Raw genomic sequence first — 26062 nt, 5'->3', positions numbered from 1 at the left:
GAAACTAAGCAGTCAAATGAGCTCACTGATGGATCTGCTGGTGAAAGGCTTTCTGCAGTTTGCTATATACAGTATGAGCATACATATATAGAAGCTACAGAAGCCAAATGGTGCACACTTTTTAATGAAACCCTATTGTCGGTAGTCTTTAAATCAATTCTATGTTCCACTGAACCTCTTCCTACAAAACTGTGCATCCCTCTGCTCACCTCACTCTGATCTAGAGCATGTGGCTTGTAGACAGGACATCATTTTTAATGAGACAGGGTTACTTTAAATGGACATTAATTGGCCTTTTACACAGGCAATTATCCTTCAGATTCCTGCACTCCCGTGTGATTCTGAACGATAATCGTCCCATGTAAACGCATGCAGCAACTGAATGAGAACTGTTCAGTTTCTGCATGCAGTTCACTGTAAACAGCAGTCACTCACTTATGAAGGACTGTCTCCCTACAGTGACTGGAGTTGGGTGGGCGAAGATCGCTCCCCGGCCTCTCGACCTCCATGGTGGCAGTGCCGTGAGTGATTCTCCTGTGGAACGGCACAGGTAAGAGCATCACTGTGACGAGTGTCGTGCATCGATTATCTGACAATCGTCACCTCTAAAAGGACCATAACGTATCACACAAGTTCTGCTCATCTTCCTTCTAGCACTTTTGCAGTCCACTGCCTGTTATTAGACAATTGGCTTCTCTAGTAACAAAGTCTCGTTGATTTTGATTTGAATATGGCCATTTTTTTCAGTCATCATAATTCTTGGTAGAGGCCGATTTTTGTATTTTCAGCTTTAATCTTCCATATCAGCAACTTCAGACCAGCTTTTGTTTCTGCAAGCAGAGTTTTGTCATCCGCATAACAGAGATTGTTGATGTTTTGACACCTTTTCCACCCTGGTTTTCAATTTGTCTAGGTTCATTTTCTGCATGTAGGTTAAACAGGAACGGTGAGATGATGCAGTCCTGTCAGACACCTTTGCCAATCCCAAACCAATCTGTGTCCCCATACCGTGTTCTCACAGGGGCTTCCTGATTGGTATAAAGTGATTTTATCAGCATGACTAGGCGTGCCGATACGCCCAGCTCTTGTAGGGGGCGCCATAGCAGTTAAAGGACTTGATGTAGTTGATGAAGCACATGTAGATATTCTTTTGATATTCTCAAGCTTTTTCCATGGTCCATTTGCAATATGGTCGCGGTTGCTGCGTCCCCACCGGAATCCTGCCTGCAATTCAGGGACTGCTGCTTCGACTGATCTCAGTCTTTCCTGTAACGAAGACATAGAATGCGTACAAGACTTCATCTTCCTTGATTCGAAAATGGACCCAGATGGGGAATCTATGCCAGAGATAAAACGTAGGATAGCACGGAGGCGAAGCACAATGCTACACATGGACAATATCTGAAAAAGTAGGGATATTAGCAGAGCAACTAAACACAGGATAGTGCAAACCATCGCATTCCCTATAGCCATGTATGGATGTGAAAGCTGAACTGCAAGTGAAGCTGATAGAAGGAGGATTGATGCATCTGGGCTGTGGAGATAGTGAAAGCTGCTGCGTATGCCCTTGACGGCGAGAGTAACAAACAGAGAAGTACTGAATCGTATAAGACCTGATATATTACTGGAGGACAAGATGGCCGCGGTCGGGCAGACGGAGGACAAGATGGCCGCGGTCGGGCAGACGGAGGACAAGATGGCCGCGGTCGGGCAGACGGAGGACAAGATGGCCGCGGTCGGGCAGACGGAGGACAAGATGGCCGCGGTCGGGCAGACGGAGGACAAGATGGCCGCGGTCGGGCAGACGGAGGACAAGATGGCCGCGGTCGGGCAGACGGAGGACAAGATGGCCGCGGTCGGGCAGACGGAGGACAAGATGGCCGCGGTCGGGCAGACGGAGGACAAGATGGCCGCGGTCGGGCAGACAAAGGACAAGATGGCCGCGGTCGGGCAGACGGAGGACAAGATGGCCGCGGTCGGGCAGACGGAGGACAAGATGGCCGCGGTCGGGCAGACGGAGGACAAGATGGCCGCGGTCGGGCAGACGGAGGACAAGATGGCCGCGGTCGGGCAGACGGAGGACAAGATGGCCGCGGTCGGGCAGACGGAGGACAAGCTGACCGGCCTCATGGAGGCCAAGCTTGAGCTCCCGGAATACAAGCGGACCGGGCTCAAGCTCACAGATGTTGGCCATGTAATGTGAGCAGAGTCACTAGAAAAATCTTTAATGCTTGGACAGATCAGTAGCCCGAGAAGACCTGGCCACCAAATAACATGAAGGCTGTTACTGTCACAGCTGATGCTGGTATGGAGATCACACAACTGAAAGAAGCAGTGGAAAACTGATAACCATGGAGGAAGCTCGCCTCTAGGGTCATGAACGACTAAATGCCTAACAACAGCAACAAAGCATGGGGACACTGCCAGTTAGTACATGTTACGAAGAGCAAGTATTCAGATGCTCCCCTACAGCTGATTAGAGCAGGTTCATACATGGCAGCATGGGAAGAGAGAAAGTCCTGACCAGTACAGTACTTGCAGAATGACTAACTTAGAATCCGCTACACATGTCTAAGTGGATTGCAAAGAGCAGGTCAGCAGAAAAATATACATGGGAAATGGAGTTGACAGAGCTGAAACTGGATGCAAGTAGCAGCATAGCCATGCCAATGAAGACCCGGGCTGCTTTTGAAGATTTTTTGAAAACTCACATATACAGTTTACCGGATATAACGTTTAGGCTTCTATTGGCATTACTATATAATTCCCTGGCATCCCAGCAGCGCTCACCTCTCCTGTCAGCAGCTCTCTGATCTTATTGATGACTGTAAGATCTTCTGCTCATTATTGGTCTCATGGATCTGTGATTGAGGTGCAGGCAGTATGAACTGATCAAGGTTCGGCTGATTCCCCTACATCCATCACATGCCTTCTTCACAACAGTATGGTTCTATACCTATTGAGACAGATGTTATAAAGCATCCCTCTGTGTAAAGATAGGTACTACTCACTGTACAGGTCACTAATGACTACAACATGAACTGTCTACTCTTCTTATATACCGGGTTATTAACGATGATCTTCCCAATGTGGACCTCCCTCCATAACTCCGTCTAATGACACTCAGATACAGAAATTGGTTATCGATGGAAACAGAAACTAAAAAAGTTTAATTTAGCAAAACTGTCTACCATAAGACATCCTTGTTGCCCATAGCAACCAATCAAAGAGCATCTTTCAGTTCTCAAGCTGGTGAGGTAAAATGAAATCTGTGCTGTGATTGGTTGCTATGGGCGACAAGGACTGTCTGAAGCCCAAAAAAGTTTATTCTACCGTAGTCGTCGCTAGGAGGATATGAGGCAAAATGGCTGCCAACAAAGTTACTGGGCAACGTTATTTTCAAACAAATTTTGGTGAAGCTCCGCCCAGCGGGCGCACAATTCCTATGTGGTACTCTAATTTTAAAGAAAAAGGTCGCATCCGTAAGCGAAAATCATCCGGTTGTCCATCAGTAAGTGTGGAAACAGTGGAGCGTCCGGGCAACTTTCACACAAAGTCCTCAAAAATCCACCGTTAGAGCAAGCAGAGAGTTGAATGTCCAACCACCGACTGTGTGGGAGATTCTGCGTAAACGTTTACGTTGTTATTCTTGCCGACTGCAATTGTTTTCGGCCCTGAAACCGGATGACAAAGTGCGGCAAGGTTCTTCCTGTGAGAGTATACAGACTGTAATTGAAAGCGATGGTTTCATGGAGTATTTAGTGATGAAGCCGCCTTCATCTTTCAGGCAACAAACAAAGTCGGAACGTAGGGGAAATCATCCGTCTACAGGGAGTAGATGCGTGACTCTCCCACGGTAAATATGTTTTACGCTATAACTTGTAGTAAACAATCCCGGGGATTTCGTACGTAGACGCTATAGATATGGCATCTGTCGCAGCTGGAACAGGAAATCCCAGGTTTCATCTTCTAACAGGATGGGGTCCCCCAAGCCCCCATTTTCACAATGATGTCAGAAGTGACCGGCGACTACCAAACAGATGGATTGGCCGTGCACGTTGTGACAATAGTGAACTTCTTTGGCTTCCATGTTCCCGGACCTTACACCTTGAGATGTTTTTCTCTGCGGGCGTGTTAGAGTCTACATGCCTCCTCATCACTCACGATGTGTGATCTGCAAGTACGCATCAGTCGTGATCCGCTACAACATGTATGTCAGGAACGTGACTACAGCCTTCATGTGTGTCCAGTGACCAAGGAGGTCACACTGATCACCTCTGAGAGGGAAAACATTTTTGATGTTGCGCAACAAAACTTTTTGAGTTTCTGTTTTAATTGATCTCAAAGTTCTGTATCTGAGTGTCATTAAACAGAGTTATCAGGGTTTCACATGGGGAAGATCATCTGTAATAACCCTGTAGTCCGGAGTTTGCTTTTCTAGAGAGGAGCGACCCTGTGAAATTCTTACAAAGCCGATGAGAAATCGTAAGATCTACAGTGTTACATCTGGTATAAACAAGAAACAGTTGTGTTAGAGTCACATTTAAAAAGTTCAAAGAATTCACCAATAAAGAAAATGTAATTTACTGTTAAGAAATCAAATATAAACATCTGATATACCAATCATATTGCGACCATAACTCCCATATGTTGACTAGATTCTTTGTGACTAAGGACAGGTCATGTGACATCAGCAATAGCAAACTTTTCACTTTAGGGGTTACCTTGAGTTTAAAAAGTTTTAGGTTGCAAGAGTCATTCCTTTATTCATTTTCAGACCCACTAGACCTCCTGATATGGAGTTTACAAACTGTTCCCAGCTTTCTCATGTGAATGTGCCCCTCCCAGTAGTAGCCTACATGCCAGAAGTAAGACCTGTCTCCATGATGCTGTTGCCTTTATCAGCTTTCATAAATCAGTACAGCATCATTCCTCCCACAGCCCAAGAGAGATCTCTTCCATCTTGTGTTGAGAATAAGTTAAAAAAAAAAAAAAAAAATCGCAGCTCTCCGAGGGTTTTAGTATAATAAGAACAATACGATTAGTGGATAAAATCAAATGAAGTTGCGCTTACTTTCTAGGGGGGGTTCCAGAACCCCCATAAACTCCAGGTATGCCTAGAACTGACTGTTGGTGTGAAATGAGGTCCGAATCCACGATTCTAGGCAGCTGTAATTTTTTTTTGTAATACATAAACTAATATAATACCTCTTTTTTCAAGCATAAAGAAGGTAGAACCTCCGAAACACATTGCATACCCGTTTGGATGTACCGCACTTGTTTAAAAAAAATTACAGCAGCCAAGAATTGTGGCTTCGGACCTCATTTCACACCAACAATTAGTTCTAGGCATACCTGAAGTTTGCGGCTCTGGAACCACTTTTATCCACTAATCATATTGTTTTTGTTGATATCAAAACCCCTGAAGAGCTGCAATTTTTTGCTTACTTTGATTTATCCATATACAGCCCAGGTGAGATTCACCTTCGAAGTTCCTATAGATGCTCTCGACTGGTGGAGTCTTGAGAAGGTGAGGGCCCCCCATCCCATCCCATATGACGAAGTGAAAATATTCTCCATGCCAAACTGGACTAAGGTTTGACAGCCTCCCCACTTTAGGACAGGCTGTTCACACCAGGTGAGTCATCTCCACTTATGGCCCTTTTACACAGGCCGACAATCTCCTGATTCTTGATTGCCAGACGGGACAAGCTGGTGACATCATCACTAGCTCATTCGCCCTATGGCACTTATCGTTCGGTGTTTTACATTCCTATGTGAAACACTAACCGAGCAGTGTTTAAATGGCATGATAAGTGTCTAAGGCGGGCTGGTTTTTATGCTGGCTGAAACTAAACGCCGATCGGAAAGCTCACAATTCTCGTTTGTCAAAGTTTAAACTGAACGATTATCATTCCGTCCAAATGGGACATTAGGAGTGTTGGTTCTCTCTGAAGTGTTGAATGTTGAGGTGTACAATCTCATGCCCTTCCCTGCTGCTCTCTCCAATATTGAGGGAAAGGGAAAGTGCAGAAGACACAACCTAGAATAGTGTGCTGTACGATCTACATCAGAAGCATCATTACAGCCTGCTATGTAAAGGAACTGCACAGACTCTGCGGCAGGAAATTTTTAATGAAGACCCATTTGGAAAGACTAGTTATTAGTATTATTTATGGTACTAATGTTTCTGGTGGTGCATTGCGCCACTTATATATGATGATGTCATTTACTATATTATAACTCACGGAAGGACCTGTGATGATAGTTGGAGTTGGTCAAAATATTGAAGGACCTATCACGACATCACCGTCATGTGATCAGGGGCGGAGCTCAGAGCTCCGGTAATTCAGCTGCTCGCTGACGTCAAGTCGTGGCTGGGATGAAAGACTTGTGATGACGTCACCATCATGTGATCAGGGGCGGAGCAAGTAACTCACTTGATGAAGGACCTGTGATGATGTCACCGTCAGGGGCAGAGCATGTAACTCACTCAGTTACTCACAGACAAGTGGTTGTTAGCACTTTGGTGCTTAAATTTCGATTTAGGAAGCAATAGCAAAAGATAACTGCCCAAAAGGGGTCTATAGCCTTTAGGGCCCTTTTACACAGAATGATTATTGTTCAATAAAATCGGTAGATCATGTGAAACTAAACAATAATCGTTCAGTGTAAACATGGCCAATGATAGTTCGTCGTTCATTTTCTGAGGGCATAAAAGTCATTGTTCAGTCATTTGCCAGTCGTTACATGTAAAAAGAAAAACCCAACACATGTAAAAAGTGATCGTTCAGTCGTTCCCAGTCCTTGGCACAGTCCCCTGAAAGACCAACAGTTGAGTAAATGAGCGATTGACGAAAAGATTTAAACAATTATCTGCGTGTGTAAACTGACAGAATTTTAAAGCAAACAACTTGTCATTGTTTGCTCGTTCCAACAATTACTCGCTCTGTGTAAAAGGACCCTTAACCCCTTGAGATGGTTTTACATGAGCATGGGTGATATCGGGCCGTGAATCATGGCACGAATCTTGCACGATTTCTCGGCCATGTGGAATCAGCCTTAAGGACACGGCCGATTTTGGCAATAGGGAAACAATGATGTTTTGGGTATTTTTAGCTCCACTTTCCAAAAGCCATTACTTTTTAATTTTCCATCGACATGGCCGTATGAGGGAAGATTTTTACATGGCAAACTGTACTCTTTATTGGTACCATTCTTTTATTTATTTTTTCAAGAGCAGGGAGAGAAAACAATTCTGCCCCCCCCCCCCTTTTTTACAGCGTTAAAAGGTTTCATGTCATTTATGCTGCATGATTGTCTGCGGGCTGGTAGGATCGCGATGATACCAAAATTATGTTTCGCTTGTTTTAGGCTTTTCCACAATACATTTATTTTTGGAAATTATTTGTTTTTACATCGCTGGATTCAAAGTCCCATCATTTTTTTATTTCTCCATAGACGGACCTCTGTGAGGGCTTGTTTTTTTGTGTACCGAGCCGTAGTTTTTATGACTAGCATATTGGGGTACATCTGATTTTTTTGATCACTTTTATCGTTTTTTTTTAAAAGGCAAAATGAACAAAATAAGCATTTTTCTTGTTAAAAAAAAATAGTGGGTTCAATTTATTGCACAGGTCGTTACAGATATGATGATACCAAATATGTGTGTGTTTTATTTCAACGAGAAAGTGCACAAAAAAGTTGTTTTTATTTTTACATTTTTTATGTCCCTGTAGGAGATTTGAACCATAAAAGCTCTGATCGCTATGATAATGAATTCCAGGACATCTACAATGCAATTCCTTTAATTCTCACAATAGCGATCAAAGGCCATGGCAGGCCCGAACATCAGTGTAAGGCATCCAGTTTCCATGGAAAACCCACTGGCCCTTCGCAATTACATTGTGGAGCGCTGATGATGTCACAGAGGGAGCACGCTCCCTCTGTTAATCCTTTGCATGCTGCGATGTATATTGACCGGGTTAAAAGCCAGTACTGCATGAGGTGACACGTTGGATAGGCTCCGACAGCAGAGAGGCTGGCAATATACAGTTAGAGAACCTCGACGGACGTCTTCCAACATTGGAGCTGTACAGCCTTAAATCATAATGTCTTTAGACATCAGACAGTGGATTGGAAAGGGTTAAGTGCCTTCCAGCCAGGACATAAACTTACTTATAGTGTTAAGAGCTTGATTCATATTACGGTATATTATCACTTTAGAGACTATGGAAATACTACATGTACATATAATGTCCTCAGGTTATCAGACTTGCTTAGTTATGTCTGTATGCAGAAAACAGAACGACGTGCCGATGAGTGTAAACAGCAGTCGGTCACTTTTGAGCGACTGCCTGCTTACTGTGAATGGAGGCGGCGGGGGAAGCATGCTCCCCAGCCCGCTCCACCCAGCACTGTGAGCGATGCCAACGATATTCATTCCTGTATAACAGCACAGGAGCAAGCATCACTGGGGGCATCATTTGCCCGACATCTCATACCGTCTAAAAGGTAGATTAGTCCCAGAAATTTCAGAAGAATGATTTTAAATGGTCACTGCTTTTTCATACAACCGGTACTTATGCTAAAGCCAATATAATAACTAACAACTGCAAATGACTTTATTTACCTACAATGAAGTGTTGCGCTGAAAAATCCCTCTAAAGTGCTGGTCACTGGGAGTCTCCCTTCTCTCTAATTTGCTGTCCACTGCTTGTTGTCCAGAGATGCCCCTCTGTAGTAACAGAGATAACAAGATAGAGAACAGGATGTGAAGGAGAGAGATGACTCATGCTGCTCCTAGAAGTCCATAGAGAGGGGAGTAGGAAGGGGAAAAGCAGAGAGACACACACAGATGTGCTGTTAGAGCTAATGGTAAGTTGTTAGGGTTATTTGTTCACATCTACACTGTTCAGTACTTTTCTACTGTCTACATGATGAAGTTATTTCTGTGAGTGTGTTACAGGAAGTTAGGGAACACCGGCTACTGTTTTCTCTCTCCCACAAGCTGAGAGAGAACTGAGAGTTACAGATAAAGCCTACAGAGAGGAAAACTATGAGAAATGCAGGACACAAGTCATAGAATGGTCAGAAAGAGTGTCATTACCCGTGTACACATAATGTACACTTATTCTGAAAAGCTATATGAAAAGCCAAGTATGCTTTTAAAAACATCATTCCTGGGTAACGTGCACCTAGAGACATTAAGTAAAATCTGGACTTCAGACCCATTAAAGAAAATGGGACTAGAGCACCAAATTTTTGAAGGATTTCTTCCTTCTTTATGTTTCTAGAGAGAGCATGCTGAAAGATCAGCGATCAGGAATTCACAGCGGGATACAGCTGATACTATTGTTTCAGCTGTTTCCCGCTCCCTGATGACAGGTGGGGTATGAAGTAAGTTCATTTGAAATCATAGAGCATTTTGTTTCTTAAATTAATGCATCTTTAATAACACAGAAAAATCTGGTTGTTTGATCTTAAAGTCACAGCGTTTCATTTTCTTACATTATCTTTTTTTTTTGAATGGATTAAATACAATTTTGACTATATAGTGTGTTATTATTTTGTGTCATGTTGGGATATTATAATGGAAATAAATGGCTGGGGAAAAAAGAGCAGGGAGGCTCAGGAAGCAAAAAGCTGTGGAAGATAGGCCTGAGTCCTTGCCTAAATTGGGATGATACATGCTTGATTGAGGAATGGAATGTGGATGAGTGGTAAAAAAATGGTAACATACTGGGGGGAAGGGGTTTGTTGGATCAGAACAGGGTATCTTGAGTTTAATCTTTTCTTCAAATAAGACTAGGTTGACATCTGTGCTGGAGGACTCATTTGGAGCTTCCAGTGCCCATCCAACATAAAATCCTGGATAAAACTGTGCAATTTTATTCCGGAAAATGCCAAGCAATATACCGAGGTCGGACAGACCCCATTATAGCCAAAGGGGTTCGTTCTGCACCATTCAGGTCTGGCATATGCTGGATGCAACACTTCCAGTTTTCCTCTTGTTAGTCTCCTAAAAATGAGCCAAACAACAGAATCCCACATCGCAAGTGTGAACCTAGTCTTAATATATAAGACAGAAACAACCTGAGTAATCACGAAATACAGTTTTTAAATCATTACTTTATTTATTGGTGAAAAAAAGATATCTAGCCAAATCACCCAAAAAGTGAGAAAGTTATTGCCTTCCTAAACTTAATATTTGGTTGGACAACCAAGAAGGTTCTGCTATGTGTAAATCAGTCTTTCACATCACTAGCAGAATTTTGACTCCCTCTTTGAAACATTCCCTCAATTTACTCACATTGGAGGCTTTCAAGCACAACCTGTCTGTTTAAGGTCCTATCACAGAGCCTAAATGAGGTTTAAGCCATAACCGGGATTGGGTCAGTAAAAAGATTTTTAAGGTGAACTTAATCTGGTGCTTCAGATTGTTGGGTATAATCCAACTATTCTTTAACATTAGATCATGGACCAAGAACTAGACTATCACCTATTGCATTTTCTGGTAGACAGTAGAATTCATGGTTTCATTTGTGATGTCACCCAGGCAGCAAATATTTTGTAGAAAGGTTTCCAGAGATAGTCCGCAATTAGCAGCAATATGCAAGTGGTTATAACGGACCATCTGTAGTGTGTATAGGCACCCTTAAGCAATGTTCAGATTCAATACAGTTGGCAGTAATTGACTCGGACTGTGACTCTTCTAACTGAACTTAGAATTCCAGTCTGTAGTAAACTGCAAGCACTACCCTGCTCGTCTGCAGCAGCCAGCGGTCGAAGGATTTTGTCTTACAACGATTGTTTACCATGGGTGCGATTTCGGCCACATGTAGTTGACCACAGCGTGGGACCTTACCCTAAGTGGGCAAATAGTTTTTCATACAGGCCCAATTGGTGTCAGATACTCTTTTTCTCCCTTTAACAGCAAAAAGCTTGAGGCTGAGTTCTCATGCTAGATTACTTGAAGCTTGCATGGTCTATATGGTATATTTGTGCAATGTAGAACAAGATTATTTGGCATTAGTATGGTGTGCTGGGGGTACTATGGTATTAATACATGTGCAGTGAGTAAAATATTACTTTTAGCTAGCGCTATAGCAACTGGTTATAATCGGCGGCATCCCCTGCCCTTTTTTGTGTCAGTCATCGCCAGCGCAGCGTCCCTTGTTCTCTGCAGCAGATGCAGCATCACCTGTCAGTTTCCACGTCCCCATAGGCTGCATGTGTGCACAGCTGGCCCTCTTCTTAAAAGGCAAGTGTGCATATACAGCTTTACCATCCCTGGCCAATCCAGATAAACCTGCAGTTAGTCTAGCCTTCCCTCCGTCTTTCCCTGCCCATTCATTTATTTTGACCGATTCCTGGTTTGATCCATACTTGTTCTACCCAGCTTTTCAGTCTTCTCCTCTCCTGACCTCATCGTTATACAAGAATGTTCCCTGTCCTGACCCAGGCTCTGTTCTGTAATCACATCTCTAGCACGATATCATTAGTCTGACCAGTTTGCATTAGTTATAACAATATCAAGACTGATTCTGGGATAAGGGACTGGAATTCCTGGGAGGGAGGGCCACACCCCAATTAGTGGGGTTAAAGGGTGAATACAAAGAATGCCCAGGTTTTGCCCCAGAATTAGCCCAAAGTTAAAACAGTTTGTTGTACAGCAGGTCCATGTCTGCAGTCTTGACAGCTTGTGTGGTCTGTAGGGTATTATTTGGAGGCAGTGTGGTATTATTTTTACAATGTACAGCTAGATTCTTTGGAGTTTGTATGGTCTGTATGGTATTATCTGGGAGCAGTAGCGCATGAACAGCATTCCATTGGAATACCACTAATTATCCAACTTTATCCAGAAAGCTTGCTTTTTTTCACTCTTATTAGTGCGAAGAGCACACACATTCACTTATCTCCCTTCTCAGGGTTCCTCCCATGTGATCTTTACTCACCAAACTTCACTCCTGTATATGATTAAAACAGTTTATTTAGTTATTAAAAGACCACAAACTAAAATGAATAACTACATAAAAACCATTTCATCTATATGCATGGAGTGAAGTGTGATGCACAAGAATCATGGAGAGACGCGGAGAATAGAGATAAGCAAATGTGCGTACTCTCCTTGCAAAACGTAAGTTTAAAAAAAATGCAAGTTTCCAGAATAAAGATGTATCTGATGATTTATTAGTGGAATTAAAAAAGTGCTCTCTATTTGTTGTTTCCATGCTCCTATACATTGCAGATGTATCAATCAGTCCATGCTGGGTATAATATACATACATGTGCACACACACACACGCACGCACACACACGCACACTATAAGTCAAACGTTTTAGAACACCAACATTTTCCCAGTTTTACTGATATTTATACAGTTTAACTTACTTGTATAATGTACTTTATAATAAAATCACAGAAGAAATAAGTTAAGTTGAATAAAAATAATGGATTAAATAATAGAAGACTTCTACTTGCAGGTCCGACAGGTAGAGGATCAGTAAGAAAGCCACTGCAAAGATTGCAAAAAAAAAAAAAGGCTTGCCTGGGCCAAGCAGCACCAATAGTTGACTACTGAAGAGCGGAAGGAGGTCATATGAACTGATGAATCAAAATGTGAGATTTGGTACATCACAGAGGGTTTTTGTATGCCATCAAGTCGGGGAAAGGATGGTTCCTGAGTGTGTGATAGTCTGGGGCTCAAAGATGGAGGAAGAAGTGTGATGGTCTGGGGCTCTTCCTGGATCCAGAGTTGGTGACTGGCATACTAGACAAAAAGGGCTACCACAGCATTTTGGTACGCTATGTAATACCCTCTGGTGTACACCAAGTTGGTCAGGAGTTCATATTACAGCAAGACAATGATGCAAAACATACTTCTAGGTTATATCAGAACTACTTATGTACACAAGAAGTTGGTAGGTTTCAAAGAATGGAACGGCTTGCACAGTCCAGACTTCATCTCCAACAAACTTAATGGGGTTAACTGGACAGAAGGATGAAAGAAAAGCAACCTACACGTGCAGCACTTTTGTGGGAACTTCTACAACAATGTTGGGAAAAAAATTCTGAACAATATCTGAATGCAGTAGCAGAAACAATGCTGTTATATCAGCTAGGGAGGGCTACTTCGAAGAGTAAAACAAGTAGATTTGGTGAAACAAAATTAATCCATTATTTGTATTCCTCTTACTTGTTCTATGCTTTTATTTTTAAGTACATTTGATTCATTAAACTGTCTAAGTATCAATAAAAACTGGAAAAATTGAGGTGTTCAAAAACTTTTGACCGATTTATATAAACACACGCTGAATATATACAGTGCCATGAAAAAGCATTTGCCCCTTTGCAGTTTCTTCTTTTTTTTTGCATATTTGTCATACTGGAATGTTCAAGATCATCAAACTATTTAAATGTTAAACAAAGATAACCGATAAAAACATAAAATGCTGAGATCATTTATTGAAGGAAAAAGTAACTGCCCCCTTAGGTACCAAATCAACGAGTTAATTAAATACAATTGACAAGTTCAATTTCACTAGCCACATCCAGACATGATTACTGCCAGAACGGTTGAATCTCATCATCACTTAAATCGACCTTATCTGGCAACGTGAAGTCAGCTAGGTGGTCTCCAAATGCAGCACATGATGTCACGTTCTAAAGAGATTCAAATACCAGTACAAAACAAAGTAATTGAATCCACCAGCCTGGAAAGTGTTATAAAGACTTTGCGAAGGCTCTGGGACGCCAGCAAACCACAGCAAGAGAAATGGAGAAAATTTTAGTAAACTCAAAATTTTCGGGATACATGCCCCCAATCAATAGTGAGTCAGCAAGTATAAAGTCCTTTTTATTAGAAATGTCACAGACATGCTTTACACTTCTATTAAATAGGACTTTACTGTATACTTGTGCTGTCATCTACTTTTACTGGTAGAGCCACTACTGACTGGGGAGCGCATACATTGGGTTTTTTGTGCTTACTTTGGGTTTGAAGTCTTGGTTACTTCAGAAGTGGTTTCCTAGTGAATGTGGCAGATCCATGATAGTTTTAACCCTTTCCAATCTAATTTGTATCCTGGTTTTCCTAGGGGGCTCACTCTTTTTCTGCCATTATACAACGGCGCTATCTGCTGGCTAAAGCCAGTACTGCATGAGGTGACACGTTGGATAGGCTTCGACAGCAGAGAGGCTGGCAATATACAGTAAGAGAACCCCCGACGGACGTCTTTCAACATTGGAGCTGTACAGCCTTAAATCATAATGTCTTCAGACGTCAGACAGTGGATTGGAAAGGGTTAAAGGCTTGTTTGAGCTGTTGTGCCTTCCACCACAACGTGGATAAGGTGAGCATTCATTGTTTTTCTGTCTATTTCAAAATACTATCCAAGAAAGTGCTCCGCATTTCTTCTGTCTTCATGTCTATGGAGAAAACTTGAAACAGTGGGGAACCTTCTTTCCAGGAGTGGCCAGTCTACCAAAATTTCACCAAGAGTGCATTGATGAATCATCCAGGTCGTCACAAAACTCAGATGAACATTTATAGAACTGCGGGCCTGAATTGTTAGTATATATAGTTGCACAATAAGACATACACTGGGAAAAAATTACTTTCATGGGAAAGTTGTAAGGAACAAACCACTATTGACCAAAAAAGGAACGAAAAGGCTCAACTGACATTTGCCAAAACACATCTAGATGACCCCAGGACTTTTGGGATAATCTGTGGACTGATGAGTCAAGGGTCCTGTTACATCTGGTGAAAAGTTGACACCCCAATCCACAATGAGTTCATACCAACAGTCAAACATGGTGGTGTAGTATGATGGTCTGGGGCTGCTCTGCTTCTGTAGGACCTGGGTGACTTGTTATAACTGATGGAGCCATGAATTCTGCTATCAGAAAGTCCTGAAGAAGAATGTCCGCCTGTCAGTTCATGACCTAAAGCTCAAGCACAGTTGGGTTATACATCAAGGCAATGATCTGAAACACATAAGCAAGTCCACATCTAAAATGGCTCAAGAGAAACAAAACTAACCCATTAAGGACCACCCATTATAAATATCTGGTAGGCAGTCACGGGTGGTATATGGAGTGGGTTCGTGATCTGAACCAGCTTTATATCTGGTGGATGCCAGCTGTTTTGGACAGCTGATACCTGCCTGCAACGCAGCAATCCGAGCTAGTTTTGGTGCTGGCTCCAATTGCTGCTGTTTAGATGCCACTGTAAAAGTCGAAAGAGCATCTGAGCAGCCAGTCGTAGTGAGGGGAGTCCTCCTCAGTGGACCATCAGCCTCCATTCCCCCAGCAACATAGACAAGCCTAGCAAAGGCTCCCTAAGTCTGCCATGTATTTCAGTCTCCTAAGCTCTACCATAGGCAGATCTTAAAGTGACCTTCCGGGACTGGAGAAACAGACTTCCCTGACTAATGGCCCGCACCGGCTTCCCTGACTAATGGCCCGCACCGGCTTCCCTGACTAATGGCCCGCACCGGCTTCCCTGACTAATGGCCCGCACCGGCTTCCCTGACTAATGGCCCTTTTACACGGGACGTTTATCATTCAGAATTGTTCAAATTTCACAGCTCCCACTGGGATTTGAGCTGTCATCATCCCATGTAAATGCATGCAGCGACTGAACGAGAATTGCTCAGTTTAAACAGCAACTGCTCACTTCTGAACAACTGTCTGTTTACTATAAATGGAGGAGGGCGAGAAAAAGGCGTTCCCCACTGAGCAATGCCAACGATACTTTCATTTGTAACAGTATTGGAGCGAGCATCACTGGGACATCGTTTGACCGACAGTTCGTCCCGTGTAAATAGGCCATAACTCAGGCACACTGTGCATTAGTCAGCATCATAAGTGTAAAATCCCACACTTGCTTGCATCAATTAGTGCTGGCCAGTCAGAGCAGCATCTAGTGTCTTAGATTATGTAAAGTGTGCATCAAATAGTCAAGACAGTCGGCCATCTTTGTCTCTCCAGGCCCAGAGGGTTGCTCTAAAAGACAAATCATTAAAAATACAATATACTGCAATACTGAAGTATTGCAGTGTACTGTAGAAACAAAACATTATATATATATATATATATATATATAAATAAAACCACATCCTTAAAAGGTCCAGGCTATTAAAATACATAATTGTGATGCAATGATAATTCAGTACGAAAGCAGGTATCAGGCAGGTATGAGGCAGATAAAAATCCAGAATAACAGTGCTGGCCAAAGCTAAGAGGAACAATTGGGATTACTACCGATAGTAAAAATTGCCTGACACTCTTAATGTCTGAACAAATCACTTAATGTAGTGGCCCAAAAATACAAAGAACGATATATCTCTTACCTGCTTGCGCATTGAACTGTCGGTGGATCAGATCTCTGTAAGATGTGATTAGGTAGTTATTCATAGCTTAATGTCTAGGTAGAAGCCATTATTCAGTTGCAGCAGCAGTGTTTTATTTTTCTTGACGCAGTTACCTATATGATTATTTAACCCCTTAATGCCACAACGCACAAGTTTACATCTTGGCATCATGGTACTTAATGCACCATGACGTAAACTTACATTATGTGGATGGCGCAGGTTTAGAAGCTGAGCCTGTGCGATCCCGTAGTAGGAGTCAGCTGTCACTGATAACCGGCCTCCTGCTGCAACAGCGAGGATACATAAAAAACAGTGATCCCCGCTGTTAACCCCAGCATGCCACAATCTACATAGAAGGGGTTCACAGAGGGAACGCGCTCCCTCTGTGACGTTATCGGACTCCTTCGATATAATCGTGGAGGGCCGATGGGTTGACCTGGCAACAGGACGCCAGATACTGGCATGCCATTGCCTATGATCGCTATTGTAAGCAATAAGGCCTTGAAGTACAGACGTCCTGCAATGCTTTATCATAGCGGTTATGATTTGAGTCTCCTACAAGGAGATATTAAAAAAAAGTGTTAAAAAAATATAAAGCTACTGTAAAAAAAACAAAAAACACTTTTTTAAAAACACATTTTCCCCTACATGTATAAAAAAAATAATAAAAAAAAATAAAGACACCACATAGTGTTATCGTATCCGTAATGAACTGCACAATAAATTGAACAAACTATTTATCCTGCACGTCAAAAAACATAACAATACACACTAAAAAATAGAGGCAAAATATTTATTTTGCTCGTTTTGCCTCCCAAAAAACGCAATAAAAGCCGTATGTACACCAAAACGGTTCAAATTCAAACTACAGCTTGTTACGCAAAAAATCAAGCCCTCAGAGCTCAATCCATGGGAAAAAAAAAAAAAAGTTATGGGACTTTGAAAGCAGCGATGTAAAAATAATTTAAAAAAAAAAAGATTTTAATTGTGCAAGTGTAAAAACTAGAGATGAGCGAACACGTTCGGCTCCGCCCCTTTTTCGCCCGAACACCGAACTTTGCGAACACTTCAGTGTTCGGGCGAAAAAGTTCGGGGGCCGCCGTGGCAGCGCGGGGGGGTGCGGCGGGGAGTGGGGGGGAGAGGGAGAGAGAGAGGGCTCCCCCCTGTTCCCCGCTACTGCCGCCCGCGCCGCCGCGCATCTCCCCGCCCCCCGGCGGCACCCGGACACTTACGCGCGAACACTGCAGTGTTCGGCAAAGCCGGTGTCCGGGTGCGGATGTGTCCGTAACGGACACGTTCGCTCATCTCTAGTAAAAACCTATAAAAGTTATAACCTTTGGTCATATCCTTAAGGGGTAAAATACATAATTATTTGTTCTACACAGTGAATGTCATAAGAAAAAAAAAAGTACATTATGCCAGAATTGCATTTGGGTATGGGCCCAATCACCTAAGAAAAAAAATGAACAAAAAGTCACAGTACTCCAAAAGCATACCAATAAAAACAAGCCCCACAGAAAACAAGCCCTCTCTCAGCCACAGACAGGAAAATAAAAAGTCATGGATCTTAGAATATAGTAACAGAAGCAATTCTCTTTAAAAGGTTATTTTATTAGTAATACATTAAAAAAAACTGAATAAATTTGGTATCGTCACATTCGTACTGACCGGCAGAATAAAGTTAACACGCCATTTTTGCTTTACTGTAAAATGAAAACCTAAAAAAGGAACACACCACTTAAAAAAAATTAAAACTTTTTCAATTCATTATTGGATACAACATCCCTTCAATAGGACTGACTGTAGTAAAACAAACTGAGCGGTACTTACCTTCCGCTGCCACCGGGATCCATCGCTGCACCACTGAGGTTCACTGTTTGTTCTCCAAGCCTTGGCCCTCACACCCAAAGCGTCATGATGTCGGGAGTTTGGGACATGACGCTGCAGCGTCACCACAACAAACACCGGGATCACAGAGGAGCTGCTGTGCTGGATCCCGCCAGTGGTGGAGGGGTAAGTACTGCGCAGTTTGTTATTTTACCACAGTAAGCGCTATTGAAGTGATGACCAGTGTCCGGACAACCCCTGTAAATGGAGCTATTAAAAAACACAAGTCCTCTCACAAAACAAGTCCCCATACAGCCATGTTGACTAAAGATTTTAAGAAAAAAAAAAAATCAGCTCCTGAAAAAAAGTCAGGGAGAATAAATGAAAAAGAAAATGTGAAAAATTTCTGGTCTTTAACCTCTTAAGGTTGTTTTTGGGCTTTAAACCAGTCTGACAGCAAAAATATGGCACAGGATTAAAGCCTCCTATCCTGCAATCAAGTAGGAGCAGATCGGGTCCTCGTTTGTCAAACACAGCTGAGGACCCAGAGGAGAAGATAGAAGCGTTTTTTAACACCTCCTGACTTCTCCTTTACAGGCTACATAGCGCTCAATGAGCGACATGTACTAAAAAGTGAACGCGGAAGTTCTGCTATGCGATCCAGCGATCATGTGACCTTCGGGTGCCCCTTGTTATAGCAGAGCTGCAGAGTCCTAGCAGACCCAGATCAGTTTTGTTAGTGACTGATGTCACTACAGGGGGATGTTTTTCCCTGTAACTGGGGCTCCTATGCATGCTACAGTACAAAAGTGTTAAGAAAAAAACCTTATGAATGTCCCTTAGAAGTCTTATATGACATCATGGGGGACGTAGAAGTTAAAAGAAATTACAGAATAAAATAAATATTTCAATATAAAGAAGAAAATTACTTAACGCCGACGTCAACCAAAATACAAAAACTGCATCACTGCGTGCGCAAAAGCTGAGATTATTAAAATATTACATCATGAGGCCGGGCTCACATGACTGTATTAGAATTGCGTACTACGTGAGCTCAGTATGCCCGTGTGATACGCAGTAGCTTGCAGGCAATAAATTACATTGTCTTACACATTCCGTTCACATTAGTGTGTCTGAATTGCGTAATCCGCAAGCGCAAAATAGAACACAGCATGTTCCATTTTGCCGCATATATGGGTATATGCGATATTGCTAAGCAACGGCACAGTAAATTATAAACAAAAGAAAAGAAAACAGATGTACTGTGCTGTGTGAGCCCGGCCTTAATCTTGCACAGTGACCCCAGGAAAAAAAAAAAACTAAATAAAAAATATCAAAAAGTCGTATATATGCCAAAATGGTATTAATAAAAAACAAGCGCTATCAAAACCCACCGAAAAAAAGAAAAAAAGTTATGGGGGTTCAAAGGTGGCGACAGTAAGAAATTATTATTTTTTTTATATTTTAACCCATTAAGGACCAAGCACAGTAAATATACGACGCTTGGTCCCGGGCTTTAATCCCAGCCAATAGTAAAAATACAACAGGGTATTAAAGCCGCAGCTTTTGCAATGAACCAGAAGAAGGTCGGGTTGTCAGCTGTTAGTCTCAGCTGAGAACCCAAAGGAGAAGGCAGGGATGGTTTTTAACCACTTCTGCCTTCTCCTTTCCCTAGTACACAGTGCTCAATGAGTGCTATGTATTAGGAAGTGACAGTGGAAGTATAACTTCCACTACACGAGCCGTTGGTTACGTGACTGCAGGGTGCCCCTGTTACAGCAGAGCTGCACGTTCCCAGCAGCCAGTGACTATTGTCACTACAGAGGAATGTTTTCCCCTGTAACTGGGGCTACCATGGATGCCCTAGCTACAGTGCGAAAGTGTCAAATAGAAAAAAAAATGTGAATGGTCTTATATGACGTTATGGGAGGGGGGGGGGGACATATTTATGTAAATATTTTATTTTAACTGTCTAAGGGCTTATTCAGACGACCGTATATCGGCTGGGTATTCACGCCGGCCGATATACGGCGTCCCTCTCTGCAGGGGGAGGAGGGTGGAAGAGCTGGGAGCAGTGCACTGAGCTCCCGCCCCTCTGCACTATTTGCAATGAGAGGAGGCGGGGTGGGGCAGGGCTAAATTCTGGGAATTAGCTCTGCCCCCATCCCACCTCCCCTCATTGCAAATAGTGCAGAGGGGCAGAGAGGGGGTGGAGAGGAGGCGGGGGCTCAGAGCACTGCTCCCGTCTCTTCCAGCCTCCTCCCCCTGCAGAGAGGGACGCCATATATCGGTCGTCTGAATAAGCCCTAAGTCAAATAAAATTACAGAATAAGCGCCCTGTAATCCAAAACCATAATATTATATATCAAAACGTCCAAAACAAAATAATGAACCCGTTCCAATACTTTATTTTAGCGTAAATATACTACATTTTAAAAAAAGAACTATAAATTTTTTTAAAAAAATCATTTTTTAGATTTTTGCCCCCCCAAAAAACTAAAAAACGGAAAAACTGCAGTAAAAAATAGCCCTATATCTCACAGGGAAAAAAAAAATCAGCAAAAAAAAAAAGTTAGTAGCTGAAGGAAAAAAAAAAAAAAAAAAAAAATAGGGCAGTAAAACCACTATATAGGTAAAATCCCTAAAAAGTGTCTGGTCCTTAAGGTACAAAACAGTCGGGTCCTTAAGGGGTTAAATTGCTATGCAATAAAAAAAAAAATATATAGATTTGGTATCACTGTAATCGTACTGACCCAGAGAATTAAGATAACGTCATTGTTACTGCACCGTGAAGGTAGTCAGAGCAAAACTCCCCAGAATGGTGCCATTACATGTTTAACCCATTGCTCCCCACTTCAGTTTTTCAGTTCTGCAGCATGTTAGATGGAACCATTGAAGAATACAACTTGTGCCGCTAAAAAACACCCTAATGTCACCATGTAACGGGAAAAAAAGTGGAGAGGCAAAAAAGAAAATTAGAAAATGTAAGGGGCCACAGTGTGAAGGGGTTAAAGGCAATCTGTCCCCTACTTTTAGCTCTATAGACTAAACTTATGGGCTGAAAGTAGGTGACCGCGGTCCTGGGATGTGTTATACTTACCTCCCCTGTCGTTCCCCTGGTGGCAGCGCTCAAAGACAACACTACATGCATTGAGCGGCGCTGCCAAGTATTTCGTCCGTTCTAATTGTATAATGGACAAACTACTTAGCAGAGTCACTCCATGCCTTGCAGTGACACACAGGACACCGGAGATACGTACAAGGCCTCTATCACACAGGCGACAGCGATATCGCCGCAAGAAAATTGCGATATTGCAGCTGTGTTCTATACGCTATCGCGATTTTGTAGTGCTACTAAGTCACGCCACTTTGTTGCATTTTTTTGCTGAGATTTACTTGTGGGCTTCAAATATATGCCTTACCCTGAAAATAAGCCCCAGCTGCATATTTAAAATAAAAAAACAATGCATTACCTAACAGGCGTGTCCGCTCCGCCGCACTTCTCCTTAGTCTTCAGCCGCCACTTTCTGGTAAAGGGGTTCATGAAGCGCTGGCTCTGATTGATTCTTGAGCACCACGGCTCAGCCAACCAATCACAGGCATTCAATGCGATAGCTGTGATTGGCTGAGCCGCAGCACTCGAGAACTGAGAACTACAGAGACCAGCGGGAGCGACCCGGACAATGCCTTCTAGGTAATGTATTTTGAAAATCGGGATAGGGCTTATTTTCAGAGGAACGTGGTAGTTATCGGGGAAGTACGTTATTATCTGGGCAGTACAGGGTAGGGTTATGTGGGGCTTGTATAATACTAATTATCAGGAGAGTATAGTATTGTCTGGGCAGTGCAGGGCAGGGTTACGTTGGGTCTGTATAATATTAGTTGTCGGGGTAGTACGGTATTATCTTGGCAGGGTTACGTGGAGTCTGTATAATATTAGTTGCCGGGGAAGTACGGTATTATCTGAGCAGTGCAGGGTAGGGTTACGTGGGGTCTGTATTGTATTAGTTGCCGGGGAAGTACGGTATTATCTGAGCAGTGCAGGGTAGGGTTACGTGGGGTCTGTATTGTATTAGTTGCCGGGGAAGTACGGTATTGTCGGGGCAGGGTTATGTGGGGTCTGTATAGTATTAGTTATCAGGGCAGTACGGTATTATCTGGGCATTATGGTATTATTTGGGAAGCACAGGGCAGGGTTACATGGGGTCTATATAGTAATAGTTATCGGGGCAGTGCGGTATTATCTGGGCAGTATAGGGGAGGGTTATGTGGGATCTATATAGCATTAGTTATTGAAGCAGTGCGGTATTATCTGGGCAGTATAGGGCAGGTTTACATGGGGTCTATATAGTATTAGTTATCGGGGTAGTACAGGGAGGGTTACGTGGGGTTTATATAGTATTAGTTATCGAGGCAGTACGGTATTATCTGGGCAGTATAGGGCAGGGTTACGTGGGGTCTATATAGTTTTAGTTATCGAGGCAGTACGGTATTATCTGGGCAGTATAGGGCAGGGTTACCTGGGGTCTATATAGTTTTAGTTATCGGGGCAGTACTGTACTATCTGGGCAGGGTTACGTGGAGTCTATATAGTATTCGTTATCGGGGCAGTACTGTACTATCTGGGCAGGATAGGGCAGGGTTACGTAGGGTCTATATAGTATTAGTTATCGGGGCAGTACGGTATTATCTGGGCAGTATAGGGCAGGGTTACGTGGCGTCTCTATAGTATTAGTTTTCGGGGCAATACGGTATTATCTGGGCAGGGTTACGTGGAGTCTATATAGTATTCGTTATCAGGGCAGTATGGTATTATCTGGGCAGGGTTACGTGGGGTCTATATAGTATTAGTTATCGGGGTAGTACGGTATTATCTGGGCAGTAGAGGGCAGGGTTACGTGGGGTCTATATAGTATTAGTTATCGGGGCAGTACAGTATTATCTTGGCAGTATAGGGGAGGGTTACGTGGCGTCTCTATAGTATTAGTTATCGGGGCAGTACGGTATTATCTGGGCAGTATAAGGCAGGGTTACGGTGTCTATATAATATTAGTTATCGGGGCAGTACGGTATTATCTGGGCAGGGTTACGTGGAGTCTATATAGTATTCGTTATCGAGGCAGTACAGTATTATCTGGGCAGTATAGGGCAGGGTTACAGCGTCTATATAATATTAGTTATCGAGGCAGTACGGTATTATCTGGGCATGGTTATGTGGAGTCTATAGAGTAATAGTTATCGGGGCAGTACGGTATTATCTGGGCAGGGTTACGTGGAGTCTATATAGTATTAGTTATCGGGGCAGTACGGTATTATCTGGGCAGTATAGGGCAGGGTTACGTGGGATCTATATAGTATTAGTTATCGGGGCAGTACGGTATTATCTGGGCAGTATAGGGCAGGTTTACGTGGGGTCTATATAGTATAAGTTATCGTGGCATTACGGTATTATCGGGGCAGTATAGGGCAGGGTTACGTGGCGTCTCTATAGTATTAGTTATCAGAGCACTACGGTATTATTTGGGCAGTATAAGGCAGGGTTACGTGGCGTCTCTATAGTATTAGTTATCGGGGAAGTACAGTATTATCTGGGCAGTATAGGGCAGGGTTACGTGGCGTCTATATAGTATTAGTTATCGGACAGTATGGTATTATCTGGGCAGTATAGGGCAGAGTTACGTGGGGTCTATATAGTATTAGTTATCGGGGCAGTACGTTATTATCTGGGCAGTATAGCGCAGGGTTACGTGGGGTCTATATAGTATTAGTTATCGGGGCAGTACATTATTATCTGGGCAGTATATGGCAGGGTTACCTTGGGTCTATATAGTATTATCTGGGCAGTATAGGGCAGGGTTACGTGGGGTCTGTATAGTATTAGTTATCGGGGCAGTATGGTATTATCTGGGCAGTATAGCGCAGGGTTACGTGGGGTCTGTATAGTATTAGTTATCGGGGCAGTATGGTATTATCTGGGCAGTATAGCGCAGGGTTACGTGGGGTCTATATAGTATTAGTTATCGGGGCAGTACGTTATTATCTAGGCAATATAGGGCAGGGTTACGTGGCGTCTATATAGTATTAGTTATTGGGGAAGTACGGTATTATCTGGGCAACATAGGGGAGGGTTACGTGGGGTCTATATAGTATTAGTTATCAGGGCAGTATGGTATTATCTGGGTAGTATATGGCAGGGTTATGTGGGGTCTATATAGTATTAGTTATTGGGGCAGCATGGTATTATCTGGGCAGTATTGGGCAGGGTTACGTGGGGTCTATATAGTATTAGTTATCTGGGCAGTATTGGGCAGGGTTACGTGGGGTCTATGTAGTATCAGTTATAGGGACAGTACGGTATTATCTGGGCAGTATTAGGCAGGGTTACGTGGGGTCTATGTAGTATCAGTTATAGGGGCAGTACGGTATTATCTGGGCAGTATAGCGCAGGGTTTACGTGGGGTCTATATAGTATTAGTTATCGGGGCAGTATTGGGCAGGGTTACGTGGGGTCTATATAGTATTAGTTATCGGGGCAGTATTGGGCAGGGTTACGTGGGGTCTATATAGTATTAGTTATCGGGGCAGTATAGGGCAGGGTTACATGGGGTCTATATAGTATTAGTTATCGGGGTAGTACAGGGAGGGTTACGTGGGGTCTATATAGTATTAGTTATCGGGGCAGTACGGTATTATCTGGGCAGTATAGCGCAGGGTTACGTGGGGTCTATATAGTATTAGTTGTCGGGGTTACTTATGGTCTGTACAGTATTGTTTCTGCTGTATATTGCGGTATTATTTGAGGCAGAACAAGTATTAAATACACTTTCTGATTTCAGATTCCGTAGCAATAATAATACAATTGGTCCCATTAACATGGTAAGGGGATGTATGACATGAGGAGCGGTATGATGGCATATCACACTTGTGGAGCTTATGACAGGTATGTACAAGGGGCTGTATGTGAGGGGGAGGAGACTACAGGATATATCAGCACAATCAGACAGACAATAAATGAATAAACCAGGACAGACCCGCTCTCTGTCTCCTCTCCCAGCGCAGCCATTCTAGCTCCCGGAAGCAGTCTGCTCTCAGCCCGCCGACACTTCCTGTTTGCGTTTCAAACCTCCTTTTATCTGTCCTGCGGTCCATCTGTGTCTGGGAGTGAGAGCTGCTGCCCACGGCTCTATGAGCGGCAACGGACAGTCACTAATGGCACTCAGCTCCAGGCTGAGGGACGGACAGATACCGGCTGTAACCCTGTCACTGCTGGAGGGCGGACCTAGGCTGCTCACACAGCAGAAGCGAGTCTAAGGGCTCTGCTAGGGAAACATTACACTGAGCCCTGTAATATGTATAGTGTATATAGCAGGAGGGGGCACATTATACACTGAGCCCAGTAGTATGTATAGTGTATATAGCAGGAGGGGGACCCATTATACACTTGGCCCTGTAGTGTGTATTGTATATATAGCAGGAGGGGGCACATTATACACTGATCCCTGTAATATGTATAGTGTATATAGCAGGAGGGGACACAGTATACACTGAGCCCTGTAGTATGTATAGTATATATAGCAGGAGGGGGGCACATTATACACTGAGCCCTGTAGTATGTATAGTATATATAGCAGGAGGGGACACATTATACACTGAGCCCTGTAGTATGTATAGTATATATAGCAGGAGGGAGCACGTTATACACTGAGCCCTGTAGTGTGTATAGTGTATATAGCAGGAGGGGCACGTTATACACTGATCCCTGTAGTATGTAGTGTATATATAGCAGGAGGGGGCACATTATACACTGAGCCCTGTAGTATGTATAGTATATATAGCAGGAGGGGACACATTATAC

The 26062-nt window shown here is 43.1% G+C and overlaps 1 protein-coding gene across 6 annotated transcripts in view; it reads right to left on the bottom strand.

The window, feature by feature from the left end:
- LOC136588551 (zinc finger protein 271-like) overlaps positions 1–25329 on the bottom strand; it is a 30987-nt gene extending 5658 nt beyond the window's left edge. The window contains exons 1-5 of one of the 6 annotated variants that reach the window (XM_066587872.1): positions 25239–25329; positions 16360–16394; positions 8633–8737; positions 2791–2956; positions 1009–1266 (exon numbers count right to left, since the gene is read on the bottom strand). In XM_066587872.1, the coding sequence (XP_066443969.1) occupies positions 1009–1058 (50 nt within the window). In that variant the 5' untranslated portion in view covers positions 1059–1266; positions 2791–2956; positions 8633–8737; positions 16360–16394; positions 25239–25329. Of the gene's footprint in view, positions 1–603; positions 1267–2790; positions 2957–8632; positions 8738–16359; positions 16395–25238 lie in introns of all 6 variants that reach the window. The other 5 variants (XM_066587874.1, XM_066587871.1, XM_066587873.1 and 2 more) reach the window with 5 other exon arrangements.
- Between the last annotated feature and the right edge of the window lie 733 nt (positions 25330–26062).

The sequence above is a fragment of the Eleutherodactylus coqui genome, chromosome 13 (assembly GCF_035609145.1).
Source record: "Eleutherodactylus coqui strain aEleCoq1 chromosome 13, aEleCoq1.hap1, whole genome shotgun sequence".
In the NCBI taxonomy this organism is placed as follows: Eukaryota; Metazoa; Chordata; class Amphibia; order Anura; family Eleutherodactylidae; genus Eleutherodactylus; species Eleutherodactylus coqui.
This window is presented reverse-complemented; position numbering and strand designations above follow the sequence as displayed.